Here is a 19317-nt window from a genome sequence, read left to right on the forward strand (position 1 = left end):
GAAAGGTGTAGGAGATATAGGAGAGCAATAGGACAGGGGACGGAAGGCACTCTAGTGCACTCCACTACTCGCCCTTTACTGATCTCTTAGGAATCTGGATAGGTCAACCGTGGATAATCTAAGGGTAAAGTGTTGGGGGTTTGGGGATGACACTATGGAGTCCGGTAATGAGTTCCACGCTTCGACAACTCGGTTACTGAATTCATATTTTTTAGTCAAGTTTGGAGCGGTTAATATTAAGTTTAAATCTGTTGTGTGCTTTTGTGTTGTTGTGGTTGAAGCTGAAGTAGTCGCCGACAGGCAGGACGTTGCCACATATGATCTTGTGGGCAATACTTAAATCATGTTTAAGGCATCTTAGTTCTAAGCTTTCTAGGCCCAGGATTGAAAGTCTACTCTCGTAGGGTATTCTGTTTCGAGTGGAGGAGTGAAGGGCTCTTCTGGTGAAGTATCTTTGGACATGTTCAAGGGTGTTAATGTCTGAGATGCGATATGGGTTCCAAACAGATGATCTGTATTCGAGGATGGGAATGGTAAGGTACTAGAATTCAGGTCCTTTGCATTCTGGCCTGCCTGGAATTTCAGTTAGATTTTCCATCACATTACCTAAAATAAGCCACAATGAACTCTAAATTATGATTTCTATAATTGGAGTGCTATAATAAAACATCCACTCTAAGGGCTAATATACACTATACATTAAGTGATTCCATTATTTTGCTTTCAGAAATCTGGGTTCTAGATGAACAACATATGGAAAAGACAGAGCAAAACATTCCAGAAGAATAATTATTAGCATGTTACAAAGCAGTAATGCTTGACTACAGCGGTCTCACATTTCTGAGTTACCTTTATTTACAATCACAATTGAGCCCAACATTTTTATGGCCAATAGAGACATTTGCTTAAGTGAGTTTTGCTCCATTTTTATGACATTTCTTGCCACAGTTGTTAAGTGAATTGTTGCACTAGTTAAGTTAGTAACATGGTTGTGGAGTGAAACTGTCTTCTCCGTTGACTTTTCTTGTCAGAGGGTTGCAAAAGGAGATCACATGACCCCGGGACACTGCAGCAGTTACATATATGAGTTAGTTGCCAAGAGTCTCAATTTTGATCACGTGATCATGGGGATGCAATATTTCTAAGTGTGAAAAACACATGTCATTTTCTTCAGCGCTGTTATAAATTTGAACAGGCACTAAATGAACTGTTGTAGGTCAAAGATTACATGCACACGCTAGTGCTCTCAAACAATAACAGGATAAATTTTGCTGCAGTATGAGAATTTGTTTGTCAGTGCAAACAAGCAGGTATTGCAAATTGCTTTCAATAAACAGTAATCTTTTAACCTAGTTGTTTCTTTTCTCTGACCAAGGAACTACAACACATTTTCTTTCAGTTAGACAGTTTCGATTCAGGTTGACAAAATAAAAGAGATGAAAGGAGGACCCTGAATTGTTGTTCAAGCAGGGAATCATTCCCAGACTTCCATAGTTTGATTTCCATCCCCTGACAAGCATAAAAAAATTACATCAAAGCCTAGAAATCATTTTTCTTTGTTTCCCAATTAAAGTCCAAATAAATAAATACACCCCCCCATCAATGCCAACAAAACAGCATTTTTGCAAAAATAGAAATGAAATACCATTTCTTTTCCAGGTTTTTCATGCCACACAAAAGATTTATATAATGTTTGTAAACAAGAAAACTATAACTTTTATGGACTTATTTGGAAGACAAGGTGTGTGTGTGTGAGAGAGAGAGAGACACTGCCATATTTCTATACTATAGGTCACCCAACCAAACAGAGGAAGTAGATGAACTTTTGCTAGTCAGCTACCTATGGTATGTAGGAAGCACATCACAATAGTAACGGAGGATTTTAACTACCCAGACATCAACTGGGAAACAAATTCTGCACCAAGTGGAAGATCCAACAGGTTTCTAACAAACCTAGCAGACAACTTTGTTTCCCAAAAAGTACAGAAGGGAACAAGGGGATCAGCCATATTGGACTTAATTCTAACAGTGATGAAATGATAGAAGGTATCCAAGCTACAGGAACATTGGGAGCAAGTAATCATGCAATATTAGAATTCAACATTATGCAAACACAAGCAATAGAACAAATCAAACCAGAGTCTTGAAGTTTAAGAGAGCTAATTTCAATAAACTTAGACAGAGCTTGGGAAGGATTCCATTGATGAGAATCTTCAAGGGGAAAACAACTCAAGAAGCTTAGGAAATTTTGAAAAATGAGATTATAAAAGCCTAGTCTAGCATAATACCAATTAAGAAGAAAAATAATAGCGCTCAAAATAAACCAGCATGGCTTCCTAAAGATCTCTCTGACAAATTAAAAGACAAAACGTACAAGCATAAAAAGTGGAAAGAGGGCAAATAACTAAGACAGAATATCAGCAAATAGCCCCATCTTGTAAAGAAGTGAGGAAGCTAAACTCACAATCAGCAAATGCTTGCAACAAAAGTAAAAAATAATAAAAATAGCTTCTTCCAGCATGTTGAAAACAAGAAAAAAAGTCAAGAAAACAATTGATCTATTGCTGGGAGAAACTGGCAAGAAGGTGAAAAGCAACAGGAGAAAGCAGAACTACTTTACATAAAGAGAAAAAAGTCCAACCTATCAAAAATAGCACCATAAAAAAACAGATTAGGAACATAAGTTAAAATAGGAAGAAAATGGTAAGTGAACACCTGTCTACGCTAGATGAGTTTAAATCACCAAGACCAGATGGATTACAACCCCAGGTTCTGAACGAACTGGCAAATGAGATCTCAGAACCACTGAACTACAGTATCTCTTTTAAAGATCCTGGAGCACGGAGGAACAGACAAAGTACTGGAAAATAGCTGGTGTAGTTACCATCTTCAAAAAGAGGGAAAAATAGATCCAGGAAACTATAGACCTATCAGTCTGACCTCAATACTAGGGAAGATTCTGGAAAAGATAATCAAGCAACGAATCAGCGAACAGCTAGAAGCAAACAAAATAATAACCAAAAGCCAATATTTGTTAATAAAAAACAGATCATGCCAGACTAATTTTATTGCATTCTTTGACAAAGCGACAAAATTAGTAGATCAGAGGATGATATAATTTGATATAGAGGTTGATATAATTTATTTGGACTTCAGTAAGGCATTTTATAAAGTAGACCATAACTTACAACTAGAAAAAGTGGAAAAATACATCACCATTTAAAAATGAGCCAGCAATGTGTAGCAGCTGCCAAAAAAGCTAACACAGTTCTGAGCTGCATAAACAGAGGGATGGAATCAAAATAATGTGAAGTGTCAATACCACTTTAGAAACTCTTGGTAAAGCCACACTTGGAATACTGCATTCAGTTTTCGTCGCCATGATGTAAGAAAGATGTTGACACTACAGTATAGAAAGAGTGCAGAGTAGAGCAACAAAGATGATTAGGGAACTGGAGGCTAACACAGTTGCAGGAACTGGGTATGTCTAGTTTAATGAAAAGAAGGATTAGGGGAGACATGATAGCAGTGTTCCAATATCTCAGGGGCCGCCACAAACAAGAGGAAGTGAAGTTACTCTCCAAATCACCTGAAGGTAGGACAAGAAGCAATGGGAGGAAACTAGTCAAGAGAGAAGCAATGTAGAACTAGAGAGAAATTTCCTGACAGTTAGAACCATTTGTCTGAAGTGGTGTATGGCTCCCCGTCTAAGCAGGGGGGGTGGGGGGTGGACTAGAAGACCTTCAAGGTCCCTTCAACTTTGTTATTCTACTCTATTCTAAATATTGGCAGAAAGTCTGAGCCAAGAAAAAAATGAATTTCCTTTCATTTGTAATGCTGGAAATTATTTTGGAGGCTACCTTGAACTGCAACAACAAATAATTCAAAATGAAATAAAACATCGTGAAGCACTCATTATAAAGCTAAGACAGTTTGGACTCATAAGGCAAAGGCAAGAGTAATTAGAGAAGACTCTGAAACTTGGCAGTCAAGGAAGAGGCTAATTCTACTGCTAATATGTTCATTTGTTATATCTTTGAACACATGATTCTAAATCCCTGAACTGTGATTTAAAGTCATCAGTTATTTAATAAAATAAATCCTTCTAAAGGACCTTGTATAACCTCCCTTTATTTAGGGGGTGGGAACTTCAGTTAACTTCCATATTCAGGGCTCACTACATATTCAAATCCTGCATTCATTTATTTTTAACTGTGATGACAATTCAGAGCATGTGTGGCAATTTGCCTCTGTTACCCAATTCAAAAATGGTAGAAAACCTTGTCTGCTTTGCTGAATGGTAGCTATAAAGAGTTCTAAGAGATGTAAGAGAAGATCTAATTTTTCAACAATTTAAAAAGAACAGTTGCCAGACTGTATTAGAACTATGGTCTGTTTCTCACTCTATTTGGTAATATCTTGAGCTAACATCACAAAGTCTTGATATCTTCTCTAAATCCTAGTGTTGATTTAAAATGAGTGGAACGGGAATTGGTGGCTGGCTGGTTCGCTTTTTGTGGTAGTGTTCTCTATTTTGTACCAGATAGCAATAGCACTTAGACTTATATACCGCTCCACAGTGCTTTACAACCCTCTCTAAACAGTTTATAGAGTCAGACTCAGCAGTCTGGATCGTCATTTTACTGACCTCAGAAGGATGGAAGACTGAGACAGCCTTGAGCTTGGTGAGACTTGAACTGCAGAACTACTGGTAGCCGGCAGTCAGCAGAATTAGCCTTCAATACTACATTCTAACCACTATGTTACTGATAATCTGTCTACAAGAAACATTTTACATGTGAAAAGGAACCATAGGCAAAAAAATCTTCAAATTCGGGGGTGGGGAGCAGTTCTTAGATTTCTTTTAGAGAGCAATAAGGAAGAAAAGGACAAGGACTGAAACAAGTTTTAAATTAACAAATATGAGGGTCGCCCAGAAAGGAATGCAACACTTTTTTTTTTCTCAGCCTACAGTAATGGTTCAAATGCGAAACTTCAGATATACATTATTTGAATTGTCAGGAGTGCATGTGTAAATTGTGCGTTTCTTCAGACAGATAGCGTAGCTGCAGCAGTGTTTCGAAATGGCATCTGTAAGTGATGTACATTATAAGCCGCATGCCGTCATTGAATTTCTCACTGCAGAGAAAGAAACTGTTGAGAACATTCACAAACATTTGTGTACAGTTTATGGAGAATCTGCAGTCGACAGAAGTATGGTTAGTCGCTGGGCACAGAGGTGAGGCCATTAGAAGACAGTGCACAGTGCATGAATGGCTTTATGACCGGAACAAGGAGTGGTACTGATAGGGCATGCACACCCTTGTGTCTCGCTGGAGAAAGGCCATAGAACGGGATGGAGATTATGTGGAAAAATAGGGAGTGTAGAAGGAATATCATTCTTCTGTGTTCAATATTTATTGTGTTTTATTGTGTTCAATAAATAATTGTTGAAGAAGAAATGTGGTGCATTATGTTTTGGGCGACCCTCGTATATTTGAAATTCTTAGTCATATTTGATACATAAATATCCATTCCAAAGTATTAAATTAGAAAAAAAAAAGATGGCTTTGTACAATTTCTGCTTTCAACAATGAAAAGAAAAGGAATAGAGAGCTCACTTGGCTGTTGTTTGAAAAAGACCAGTTCTAAAAAAAGAAGCATGAAACAGCTTTCTATGCCATCTGTTCTTCTCATGATAGAACAAGATTAAAGTGACCTGAAGCATCTGTAATTCAAAGTTTATTGCACTACCATCATTATTGCTGATGAACTTTCCAAATGCTTCCCCCTTTTTGCATCCTCCTTATGAATTTACAAATGTTTCACTCCTCATTACACTTAATTCCTGGCACAGAGAGTCTGGAAAAAGTCAGAAAGAAAGATGAACGGCCAGAAGGGAAAAACAAAGTTTATCTATTCTGGCATCAGACAAAGAAGAAATTAGACTTAGAATTAATCCAAATGACATCATAAAGTTGCCATTTTTAAGTCTAGGAAAAGGGTCTTGTTGGACCATGACCTGAAGGACACGTCTCCATTGTACACCAGCATCTGATTTATAGCAATTTAACTATCATAGCATTTTTCAAAATTCGATGTTGTTTCATGAACTATGGAGACCTTTATTGCTAATCTTTTCCATAGTTTCTCTCAAAGAACTGTATTTCCCAAGATTGTTGGGAAATTAGGAATAAGTATTATACACATATAGTGTACCTTCACACTTTGTGACAAAAAGGTGCTAACTGCTTTCACTTCTCATGCTCAGGTGTCTTAAGAAGTCTTTACATACCAAATGATGAAATAACATGAAAGAAGGCTTTTTATTCAGCAATTAAAATCAGCATTAGACTCTTGATTCAAAAATGACCCAAGTAAATGCAGATTGATTCTACTTTCAAAATGAAAGAGCTGGGTGATCTTGGGTTATACCAAATCGTTATGTGAGATTATATATTTGATTATATTATATTATATATTAAATTTACATTTAAGAATTCTATGCAGATTAAAAAGCATTGCAGTAGGGAATGAGATACAGGTAGTCCTCAATTTACAATAGTTCATTTAGTGACTATTTGAAGTTACACCACCACTGAAAAAAATGACTTGACTGTTTTACAACCATTGCAATATCCCTATGGTCGTGTGATCAAAATATTATATGGTGGTTGCAGTGTCCCAGGGTGATCACGTTTTGTGACTTTCCAACAAGCAAAGTCAATGGGGAAGCTAGATTAAACTAACAACTGTGGCAAGAAAGATAGTAAAATGGGACAAGATTTACTTAACAACATAAATTTTATACTCAATGTGGTTGAAAGTCGAGGACCACTTATACACCAGAGGTCAGATTTCTTCTTCCATATGAATTACAGAAACCATAGAAATGGGATTGATTTTCAGTCTGAAGAGGCATTATTTGTTTGATAACCACAGAAGATATTTCTGCTACATGGTTAGCTCAAGCTAAGGGATGTAAAAAGTACCACACAGTCAACAATCATTTTGTGGCTTTGACATTTCTCCCTTCAAAACGGGTAGATCAACATTTGGGGCTCTACACTACAATCTTTAATCTCTAAAGCCCTCCTGAATAGTAAAATGGATAAAGCTACCAATGACAGTTGACAGAATTTAATCAAGTCAGTTAAAAAAAAACCCTCACTCTTTGGAAGTTACAACTGAGGTCTCAAGAAAACTGTTAAGAACCTACTAATCAAGTTTGGATTAAACATTTTTTGACGTGTAAACCTTAAGTCCAATGTAGTGAACATCACTGAGGGCTTGGAGTTGTCATCCCTCACAGTGGAAAAGCCCCTCCTAGAGACTGCTTCCCTCCTGAAATGCTTAAATTGAAGTATGCATATCAGGTGTCTCTCCACTCTCTACGCGTATGGATTGCAGGGTATATGTGTATTGAATACAAAGGGTACATTCTCAAAAATTGGGAACTGAATGGCAATAATCCCAATTTTCAATTGAGTTGTAATAAAAAGGACAGAGCAAATTTAAGATCCTTCTGAGTGTGATAAAGTACATTCAGTATTGGGTTGCAAGCAGGTATGAGCCACACTGCATACCAGTAGCAAAAATGGAGGTGTGCGTGCAGCTCCACGTTGTCGGTGTGTGCACATGCATGTGCCCCAGCAAGATTTTGCTTCTGCGCATGTGCAAGAAGAATAATCTTGCAAGAGGATGCATGCGCATGTGAGATTTCTGCAACTTTTTGCTTCTGAACATGTGAGGAAGCAGAAAAATTGCTGAAATCTCTCTTTATATTGCATGCACATGTCCTCTTGCGAGATTTTGCACAATGTCACTGGGGCGTGCACGCTGGCGAAGTAGAGCCGCCCAAGTATCATTCCGGTAGTGGCTATAAGTAGGAACCCCCGCCTGAGTACATTATATACAAATCACCTAAATAAAATCTGAAAGAGATGATTAGAGACAAAGGGGGCTGGCACAGAAGCACAGGGATTTTCCCCTAAATATCTCTTTGCCATGCAATGGAGAAAGAAAACGAGAAAGGGCCAGACAGACAGAATATTTCTTACCTCACAAGAAATAATACAATGAACAGATTTTGGGTTAGGATACCATTCCAGTCTTCCAGTACACACGATACTCTGAAAAGACATAAAAAGAGTTTTGCAATAATGAGAGGTTAACAGCAAGCAATCTATATTTTTTTTGATGATGTATATCTTATTTCACCAAAAATCTATTACATTCTATGCAATATTAAAGATTTTGTGCGAATGGAATTACAAATTCTATATACAATCTCCTATAAAACAAAGAATTTTGATTCCAGATAATTTTAGGTTTTACATCATCCTTTTTCTAAAATAATCTTGGTTTGTAAACCTTGTACAGCATTTTCAGGCTTATCTTTGAAAGATGTAAGTAAAAATGTTTGACTTTTAAACCTTCCAATCCCCACAAAACAAACTAAGGAATTAATGTTGTTCTTAGCTAACCTTAAAACATGCCTATACTTTTTGATAAGTATTGTAGAAGCATTTGCATTAATTTATATCATTGCTCCAATATCAATGTTATTCTATATATAATGGGAAATATGTAGTGAAATTCTAAACCAAGCAGGTTAAATTCCTGAGACAAGAAAAAGAAACATAGCTAAAACTAGTTTACACTAGTCACTGTATCTTACCATATTTTTCTGTACTTAAAAAACATCCTTGCTTTTTAAGCATCCTTGCTTTTACCATCTCCATTTACCTTTTTTTATATTATGTTTTGTTTTTGGGAATTACGAATTCTGTGTTTTTGAGGATCTAATGAATTCCTTCCAACCACAACTTTTTTAATCTTCCTCATCTCCACAATTCAATCCCTATTCATTTGCTCTCAACATGCTTCCTACAAACTGCATACCCTTCTGTATTTCATCCTCCTTTATTCAATACTAATTCATGCTCGACTATAATCACTTCTTGTTTTATCACACGCATTTCTGAAGCATCCCGTTCTCACTGTATTAAATTATTTCAGGTTTCTCTTGAAATGACCCAGCTTGTTTCCATATAAAGTAGTCAACAAAAGTAGACTCACATACATAACTATTTTTGCTTCTTTGAATAAAGTATAAATACATTTAGATTACTGTGTTTATAGTTGATGACTCCAGTTGGCAGATTTCATTTTGTCTGACCCCAATCAATCTAGCCCAGGTCCCTAATCCACTTCATTGTTCTTTCTACTTCACCCTGATCTGTATGGCAGATACCTCTTGGAGACAATGATTCAACAATGCCATTAAAGTTCACAGAACATCCAGTCGACCATCAAGTCGAGGAAGAGAAGTGATTTGAAAATATACAGAAGGATCAAGAAATGAACAAAAAGATAATTATGTTTAGTGACAGCTTCTGGCAATGGGAATAATTTAGTTTCACAATAACAAAACCTCCTCCCTATATTACTCTTTTTTTTTCTGTTTTCCTTTCCCCAGGAGAACCCTTTATGTAGCAAAAACATTTCAGAAAAAAACAATAGGAGAAAATCAACTCAACAGCATTCCACTTCAGAATTACAGAAAGGGCATAGATACCTTCTTCCCCTGTTTGAACATAACCAGCACCACAATTGCAGAGTTTATATAATACAACACACAACAGTGTCTAAAGGAATGAATCTTTGACAATCCTGAAATTCCCATGGGGAGAAAGATAATCTTGGGTGGTAATTCAGCTCGATAACAACTCAACTAGGTTTTATTTTAAATGTTTTTAAATGCCAGCCATATTCTTGGGTTTCATTTTCAGGAAAACTCAAGTTAGATGAAGCAACAAAATGATAACATCTGAGGTATTTTAGCCATTCCACTGGGAGGGATAAGAATGCAACTAGAAAAAAAAGCTAAACATCAGAATCAGAGATTCAGGATAACATAACCAAGATGTACCATGATAACTTAAAATGCAGATAGATAATCCACAGCTTCTTTCCAGTCCACTTTTTTTCTTTCTCCCCTACCCCCCTGTACCTATGCATTTTTCCTTCCCAGAAAGAGCTGGAAAAATTGCCAGGTAAAGACTCAACCACAGTACCTTCCCAAGCATCAACCAAGCATGAAAGATGTTTGATATGTCTACATTCCTTATTTAAAGTCATGATTAAGTTCTTAAAACTATATTCCAATTGTTTCCAGCCATAAATACTTCATTATTGCCTTCTCTCTCTAGTAGTCTTGTTGGATACTTGTTCCATAATAACCATTATGGAATAAAAAAGCAATGGTTTCAAAGCACTATATTGCCAGAAGAGTTAGCATTTTATTTATTACATTTAGAAACTGCCGATGTCCCTCAGAAGGGGGGAGGGGGGCTGTAACATTTTGACTTCCCCATGACGATATTGTCACATTCATATTATGTTGCAAGATTCTGTCACTGTTACAACAGTGTTTCTGATCTATATGGCATAGGACACAGGTCTTTGTTTGTTGGTATGTTATTACTCTTGCAAGTCAAAAACAGAACAACATAATGTTTATTTATTTATTAAATTGGTGGCCAAATCTATCCTCTGCAGCTAACAGCTACAAACGTCATTATCAAACACAAGGCCTAAATTGGACTTTTTAAAAAGGGAAACAATAATTTACATTCTCCCTAGATTAAAAATGTAGCTTTAATTTTCCAATTCATGTTTATTGTGATAATGAAATCTCCCTTTTTAAAACATTCAAATGTTAGAACATAAAAAAGGAAGTGAGAAGAAATATATTAAATATATTTTAAGTAAGCATGAAGAAAAAGCTTGCCCCATTAATTAGAAATGCAGAAGAAGGAGGAAGATGAGTTTTGCACATCATAACTTTAAACTCTTTTCAAAATCAACTTTCATTTTTGTTCTTTTTTGTTTTTGGTTTGTTTGTTTTGCTGCTAGTTGTACTTGTTCATCACATTCATAACTTTCCTACTGAAACTGGACTATAAGATGGAAATTTACATCAGATCATTGAAGAAACTGTAACCTTAGATCAGCACTTTCCACAATTCTATGTAAGTAGACTAAAAGCTAATATATTCCACTTTCAAAGTTGCAGTACTTCCCCTTCTTTTTACCTGGACTTTAGTAGGTTTTAGTCTGTGGTCCATGGTATCAGCAGTGACATTTTCAGGCAATGTCACGGGATCTCTAGGTAGAAACAAACAGGAAGGTGTGCATAAAGCCCCTAGCATAGAAAAAAAAAGAGAGAGAGAAGTAGCAGATTATAATTTCCATTGAAAAATGTGTAAATGACAGGGGTGAAATCCAGCAGGTTCTGACAGGATCTGGAGAACTGGTAGCAGAAATTTTGAGTAGTTCGGAGAACCAGCAAATACTACCTCAACTGGCCCCAGAGTGGGGTGGGAATGGAGATTTTGCAGAATCCTTCCCCCTGCCATGCCCCTCAAACCACGCACACCAAGCCACGCCTACAGAATTGGAATTTTAAAAATTGGATTTCACTACTGGTAAACGCCATGAGCTTCCATAAGGATTTGCATAGTCTCCAATTTGAGTACATAAGCACCATATTACTGCTCTGGCACTTAGAAAACTTCATTCATCAACAATTCTGACAATTATGGAAATTAAAATGAATATAATCGATGAAAATAAAGTGGAAAAACTGATGGGAAGATGAGATAGGGTCAGAGGTTTTATGGCTAGTAGAATTCGAGACCGAGCCATAAAGAACAAATTGGAAGCATTCTATATTTTGTAAATATGCTGATGTTCCTGGTTTTAAAATATTATAAATTAGCACACCTTCATTTGGTGGAGGGATTGAATGATTGATGTTGGGTGGCGGGAGCACATATCACTGCACACTGTTTTGTGTTGTGTGTATTTGTTTATATTATAAAAATCAATAAAATTTATTAAAAACAAAACAAAACACAATTTTGACAATCCTTTATTTACCAAAAGCAAGTGGAAGAGAGAGAAAGTCTAGATTGCTTGGTTAGAACTTATGTATATTCCAGGATTTAGGATGCTACTTTTCCCCCTCCGCACATCCCCATGCAGCAGTTATAACTGTAACTAAAGTTGTCTCTTGCCACATTGCTCCCTGGGGGGGTTGGGGGGGGTTGCCTCCTGCAATTTTTACATTTGATATTCTGGAAGAAATAAATGTCTAAGCAAAAAAAAAAAACCCATTCAAAATGTCCTGCACTCTAAACGTTGCATGTGCACAATATTATCTTCACCAACACCTATCCTATGTGTGCGAACCTGCTCTGTTCTTCGGAAAGCCCAATTAATTTTGGCTCCTGAATCCCCAAAAGACTTTATAGGTCTTTGGAAACTCCCAGTGAACAGGCACCATTCTTTGGACAAAAAAATGGAAGAGTTTTGTTTTGAAATACTGATAAGCAGCAAATCACCTCTGTGACTTTTGTTTTTGAAGGGGTTTAAAGAACATTTTTTTAAAAATCAGGGAAGATTTATAAGATTTGCATGTTGGAGCGAGATTAAAAGAAAAAAATAATTGCATGGTTGCCTTTACTGGACTTTTGCTGACAAAGATTGGTGGGCATACCATTTTAATTTTACCTCAGTTAAGATATGAGCTATGAGAAGAGAGTTTGTTTTATTCTTTTTTTTTTTGTAGACACAGTGATAAGCTATTAAAATTGTTTTTACTAGCTGTGAAGTTACTTCTTTTTTTCTTCCCCCCTTTTTACCCCTTTGTTCCCCCTCCCTTTTTGCACTTTTCTGTTTGTAGTTTTGGCAGTTTTTATTGACTTTTGCTTAATAAAATTATTTGGCAAAATAAAGATGAATCTATATACTTGGAGAAACTCCATCTTTAATGTAGTTTAAGTAATTTAACATTAAGAAAGTTTAAGGGTATGACTAACCTCTAAATTTCCTTTATCTAAATTATGGACATGATGAGAAGCATTTAATTTTACAGGCATTCAGCTTTATTAGTGGGTATACATATTGACCTTCATTACTTTGGGATGTAGGTGGTCAAGTTTAAACCTCTCTCTGGGTGCAATGGGCCTGATTTCCTTTTTAGGCAAAACTCTAACAGTAACTTCAGCATGAAAGGCTGCGAAGCAGACATGGAAGATCATGGCACAGAAACAAAAGGTTGATCTTACTCAGATGAGGAAATAAAAGATTTCTATCTGTCACTGTTCTATCTGTAATTATTGTAGCACTGTTGATGTTTCCTAGTTTGGGTAATAAAAGTTTTGCAAGAGAATAAGCAAGCTTAGAGAGCACCGAGCAGCCTTCAATTAAAACTGTGCAATGACAGTATGTTCAATTAAAAGGGTTTTTTAAAATTTCACGGTTTGATCCAGATACATGTACAGCTCCTGATTTATTATCAATAAATTTATTTTTATTAAAATTCTACTGTATTTTTTAACAGGCAACCAACAGTGTTGGATATGTATTAGTTATATAAAGCCCTATATGGCTTAGGGCCAGACAATTTACGGGACCGTCTCCTGCCACATACCTCCCAGATACTTATAAGAACACACAGAGTTGGCCTCCTCTGGGTCCTGTCGACCAAGCAATGCAGATTGGTGGGCCACAGGGGAGGGCCTTTTCTGTTGTTGCCCAAACTCTATGGAATCAACTCCCCCCGGAGGTCCGTACTGCTCCCACCCTGTTGGTTTTTCGTATGGCCACTAAGACCTGGCTTTGCCGGCAGGCCTGGGGCCCATGAATTTAACAACTATCATGGCCATTTGTATGAATGTTATGTATGCATGTTAATGGGATTTGGTTTTTAATTAAGATTTTATAGTTTAGTTGCTATATTTGACTTCTTTTTACTGCATTTGTAATTTTTATACTGTTGTAAGCCACTCTGAGTCCTTTGGGATTGGGCAGCATAGAAGTCAAATGAATGAATGAATGAATGAATGAATGAATGAATGAATGAATGAATGAATATGCAAAGAATAAAATTACCCTAAATTAAAAATCCATGGCTAATGGTCTTAAACACTTTTAAGTATCACAGAGTATAGGTTTCAAAGCTATTTATTGCAGCTATTCATTCTTTGTCAACTTCAATTTCAGCTGTTTGAAAAATCTAGAAGCATGGCTAGAAAAATATCAACACATAATCATTACATGGCATTACGCAGAATTCAGTTAATCACTGTTAAGTTGATTATGATCTTAAGATAATATTAATTCAACAGAAGTTTCTTTAAATGCTTACAGCATACACCAGATAATGTTTTAAAAGGGTTGGCTATTGGTTTTATTATCTTTGTTACTCTTCTCCCCCCCCCCCCCCCCGATTCCATTAACTATAGCTTTACTGACATAATGGCAAAACTGATCAATATTCTATTGGATTAAAACTTAATTATTAAAAAGAACCGTTGTACCTACCTGAACGGTCTTCTCAGTGCACTGGAAGGAGAGTCCAACATGGGTATTACTCCAATCCTATTGGTAGAGACTGAGTTAAATTTACATATTAACTAGCACCGCCCCCTCTGCTCTTCCCATGAGCCAGTTTTAAAAACGAAAGAAACCTTGTAAGAGGATAACCAATTTTTATTATCACAACTCTTAACTGATAACTGACCACTCCGGCGTCCCTGTACCCAAAACTAAACTGGGTGGGTTTGGACTCTCCTTCCAGTGCACTGAGAAGACCGTTCAGGTAGGTACAACGGTTCTTCTCCATTGCATCTGGAAGGAGAGTCCAACATGGGATATACCAGAGATTTACGGCCCATGGGAGGGAGAAGGTCTTGTCAGGGACGTTGGAGATAAGCAAACTCTTTGTAAAACACGTCTCCCAAAAGCTGCCTCTGCTGAGGCAAAGGAGTCCAACTTATAGTGTCTTATGAACGTAGATGGTGCCGACCACGTTGCAGCTCTACAGATGTCATCTATGGACGCCTGGGTAGTCCAAGCCGCCGAGGTCGCCGCACTCCTTGTTGAGTGAGCCGTCACTCCCGTTGGTACTGGTTGATTACGGGCCTTGTACGCCTCCGCGATACATTCCCTGATCCAACGACTAATGGACACTGATGACACTCCAAGTCCCTCTTTATCTGAAGCAAAGGAAACAAACAGCTTTTCCGATTTCCTAGAAGCTTCTGTGCGTCTGATGTAAATCTTGACCGCACGGCGTACATCAATCTTATGCCATCTTAATTCCGATGGGTGACTGCCGTGGGTGCAAAAGTCCGGAAGAATTAATTCTTGTTTCCTATGAAACTCTGAATTGACCTTCGGAATGAATGAAGGGTCCAATCTCAGCACTACTCGGTCTGGATAAAAGACACAGAGGTCAGGTCGCACCGACAAGGCTGCTAATTCTGACACTCTCCTTGCTGATGTAACAGCCACTAAGAAGGCTGTTTTAATTGACAATGTCCTCATTGGTATAGATCTCATAGGTTCAAACGGTGGCTTGGTCAAGGCTCTGAGAACCAATGTAAGATCCCACGAAGGGAACCTCCGGATCGGTGGAGAATGTTGGTTTGTTGCTCCCCGTAGAAAATCCTTCACCCAAGGATGGTAAGCTAAGGAGCGAACTCCCTCCACTCGTATCATGGTCGCGAGAGCCGCCACATGTCGTTTCAAAGTATTCGGTGTTAGTCCCCGATCAAGACCAGTCTGCAAAAACTCCAGAACTGTAATGACCGACGCTTGTTCAGTGCTGATGCTCTGTTTTTCACAGAAACTGCAAAAGGCCGCCCATGTGGTCTGATAGATCCGAGAAGTAGATGGACGCCTTGCAGCCTGCATAGTGTCTATGACCTTCTCTGGTAACTTCAATCCTCGTAACCTGACCCGTTCAAGTGCCAAACGGTCAGTTGAAGCCACTGGGGATCGGGATGTTGGAGTTCCCCTTGGCTTAGGGATATCATGTGATCCGGGATCCTCCAAGGGGGTGACATCGATAGTGCCACCAGGTCGGAGAACCACGGTCGTCGAGGCCAGTGTGGGGCTACTAACAACACCTCCGCCCTCTCTCGCAGTAGTTTCTCCACTACTCGTGGTATGAGATTCATCGGCGGAAATGCGTAAAGTAGGCCGGGCGGCCAGGGTGTCCGGAGAGCGTTGATTCCCTCCGCTCCTGGCTGTGGGAATCGAGAGAAGAACCTTGGAAGCTGGGTGTTCTGGTAGCTGGCGAAAAGATCCACCATCGGAAGACCAAACCTCATTACCACCTGTTGGAAAATGACCGGGTCCAGCTTCCACTCTGACTGGTCCAACGTGGACCGGCTCAGCCAATCCGCTTGTGTATTGCTGATTCCCGCGATGTGTTCTGCTGCTAGGGACCGTAGATGTTGCTCGGCCCAGCGGAATAGTGCCTCTGTTTCTTCCATGAGACGCTGCGACCGTGTACCCCCTTGATGATTCAAGTGGGCCCTGGTCGCCACATTGTCCGTAAGAACCAACACGTGCTGTTGGTGTACTAAGGGTGCAAATGTCTGTAGGGCTAGAAACACTGCCCTTAGTTCTAGAAAATTGATATTGACGGAGGACAGTTCTTCTGCCGTCCACAGGCCCTGAGCCATGTGAGCTCCGATGTGGGCACCCCATCCGGTGAGACTGGCATCGGTGGTCAAGATGATCTGGTCCTTCGTTTGGAAGGGGGATCCTCTGCTGATTGCGGCAGACGTCCACCACTGTAATGAGTCTCTGACCTTCCGGGGCAAATGAACCATCCTGTGGCAATGGCTCACCTTGGACCTTTGAGCAGGCAGCAGGAACCACTGCAGTGTCCTGATATGGAACCTGGCCCAGGGAACTATGCCAATGGCGGAGACCAGAGTTCCTAGTATCTTTGAAAGCAGTGAGAATGGAACCGGTCCCCGCTGAACACTGGATATCAAACGGTTGATGTTGTCTTGCCTCTCCTGTGAGAGCGACACTGTGCCCTCTTGAGTGTCTATAATGGCTCCTAAGTGTAGGAGTCTGGTAGTTGGTACTAACTGGCTTTTCTCTACGTTGACTGTGAAGCCATGGAGTTCCAGTGTACGGATTGTCTCGTTGAGGTCTTTCTCTGCCGCCAGTTTGGACCTGGACAAAACGATAATATCGTCCAGGTAAGCCATGAGTCTGATGGATCTCGCTCTTAGGCTGGCAGTCAATACGTCCAAGAGCTTCGTAAACGTCCGTGGAGCCGATGACAGGCCGAACGGCATTGCTCTGTATTGGTAATGTCGTCCCTCGGTGTAAAATCGGAGAAACCTGCGATGTTCCGGGTGGATGGGGACGTGCAGGTATGCCTCCTTGAGGTCGATGGATGTTAAAATGTCCTGTTTCCGGATGGAAGCGAGAATGGTCTGTAGTGAATGCATCCTGAACCTTCGGTATCTTATAAAAAGGTTCAGTTGCTTGAGGTTGAGGATCAACCGGCAGCCTCCGGAGGATTTGGGCACGATGAAAATCATGGAGTAGAACCCCTTGCCTTCCTCCGGCTGCGGGACTCGCTCTATAGCACGTATGTCGAGCAGGTGGGTGATCTCCCTGCGTAGCTGTAGTTTCTTTATAGAGTCCTTTATTAACGGGCAGCGTAAGAAGCGGCTGGGCGGTGTTTGGAGGAACTCCAGCTTGAGCCCGTGTGTGACTGTGGCTAGGGCCCACTGGTCGGAGGAGGTTAATTGCCATACCTCGCTGAAGCCCTGAAGCCTGCCACCCAAGGGCTGGGGGGCCGCTGAGTCACTTCGTGCGTTTGAACCCTCTCTGGGTGTTGCCGCGAAAAGGTCTCCTGGACTGGTGATAGCCTCTCGGCCTGTCCTGAAAAGAGCCGCGGTCGCTCCTATAGGTCTGGTTGTATTGACCTTGGGAAAAGGAGCGCTGGCCCTGGTTGGAAGTGGTAGGATCCCAGCGAAAGGACTGACGCCTTGAGTACGGGGTAAACCGTCTATCTGGTCGTCTGTTGGCCCTGGGAAGAACCTTCCTCTTATCCTTGTCCTCCACTAGTACCTTTTCCAACAGATCTCCGAAGAGAGTGGAGCCCTGGAAGGGTCCGGATGCTAGGCGCCATTTAGACTTAAGATCAGCCTGCCAGTTTCTTAGCCACAAAAGCCGGCGTGATGACAGCGAGGTTGCCATGCTCCTTGTGGAAAACTTGGCCGCGTGAAGAGTAGCGTCCGCCGAAAACTCGGTTGCCGCCAATAATTTACTTAAGTCCTGGCGGAGACGTCCATCCTCGGGTCCTAGTCGGGATTGCATCTCCTTTATCCACATCAGTGATGCTCGGTTGATAAATGATGCAGCTGCTGCTGCCCTGAAGCCCCAACCGGACATCAAGTGAGACTTACGTAGCAATGTCTCCGCTTTCCTCTCCTCTGGTCTGAGACTCTCCCCGGTCTCCGAGGGGACTAAGGCACTGGAGACAAGCGTCACCACTGGTTGGTCGATTGGGGGGAATTCAAGCAGCTTTTCCACCTCCTCGTCAAAGGTGTAAAATTTCCTTTCGAGGTTGGAAGGCCCTTGTGCAGCCGCTGGTTGCTGCCAAGGCCTCTTTATGCCTTTAACAAAAATGCCGGAAGCAGGAAAGTGGTCGGACTCGGGTTGAGGTTCCTCGAGCAGCGAGGCCGAGGTCTGACTTGTCTCAGTGGCCTCTGCCGCTTTGGCAGCGCCCGGGAGGTTCATGACCTGCTTGGCCTTAGATAACAAGGTCCGGAATAAAGCAGGTTTGAATAGTCCAACAGAGGGTGTCTGATCTGGTGTAGTTTCATCCTCTGAAAATCCAAACTCCGGGTCACTGTCCTCAAACTGATCCTGTTCCTCCAACAAGGACCCCAAACCCGAGGGGGGCGGTGCCGACCAAGAACACGTGGGCTGTTGAGGGGGTCTATTGTATTGTTGAGCCCCGGCTATGTTTTGTGAGTACGCAGTTACAATGAGATCTTGCAGATCTGGGGGCAAATTTTGCCACGCCCCCGGTTGTGCTCGTAAGCCTGCTGCTGTGGGGGTGAAGGTGGCTGCTGGCCCCTGGTAGCTCAGTCCCGCAGGGCCTGCTGACCCTGGTCTGGCCCAGGATGTGCTGGGTGAAGCCATGCTTGGAGGCAGGGGTTGGAACTGCCGGTCTGGGGACCAATCTCCCTCTACTTCAGCCCCTGTAGGCCCAAATGTGGCTGGGGGTGAGATGGGATCTGCAGAATGTCTCTGAGCCAGAGGAATCCCCACTGGGGATGATTGCAGAGCTGCCTCCAACTTCTTTTCTAGCGCCTTAATGCGCTTCTCAGCCTCTTTGATGGAGGTAGATGAGGCAGAGGAATGGGCCCTGGCCTTTTCCTTAGGTTTCCCTTTGGCCTTTTCTTTGGAGGGGGCCGGAGA

At 40.5% G+C, this 19317-nt stretch overlaps 1 protein-coding gene across 1 annotated transcript in view; it reads right to left on the reverse strand.

The window, feature by feature from the left end:
* The window catches only part of PAPPA2 (pappalysin 2), a 178167-nt gene that overhangs the window by 12706 nt on the left and 146144 nt on the right, over positions 1-19317 (reverse strand). Inside the window, exons 19-20 of the mRNA XM_070746692.1 lie at positions 11100-11209; positions 8061-8132 (exon numbers count right to left, since the gene is read on the reverse strand). Coding sequence (XP_070602793.1) covers positions 8061-8132; positions 11100-11209 — 182 coding nt within the window. The remainder of the gene's footprint in view (positions 1-8060; positions 8133-11099; positions 11210-19317) is intronic.

The sequence above is a fragment of the Erythrolamprus reginae genome, chromosome 3 (assembly GCF_031021105.1).
Source record: "Erythrolamprus reginae isolate rEryReg1 chromosome 3, rEryReg1.hap1, whole genome shotgun sequence".
In the NCBI taxonomy this organism is placed as follows: domain Eukaryota; kingdom Metazoa; phylum Chordata; class Lepidosauria; order Squamata; family Dipsadidae; genus Erythrolamprus; species Erythrolamprus reginae.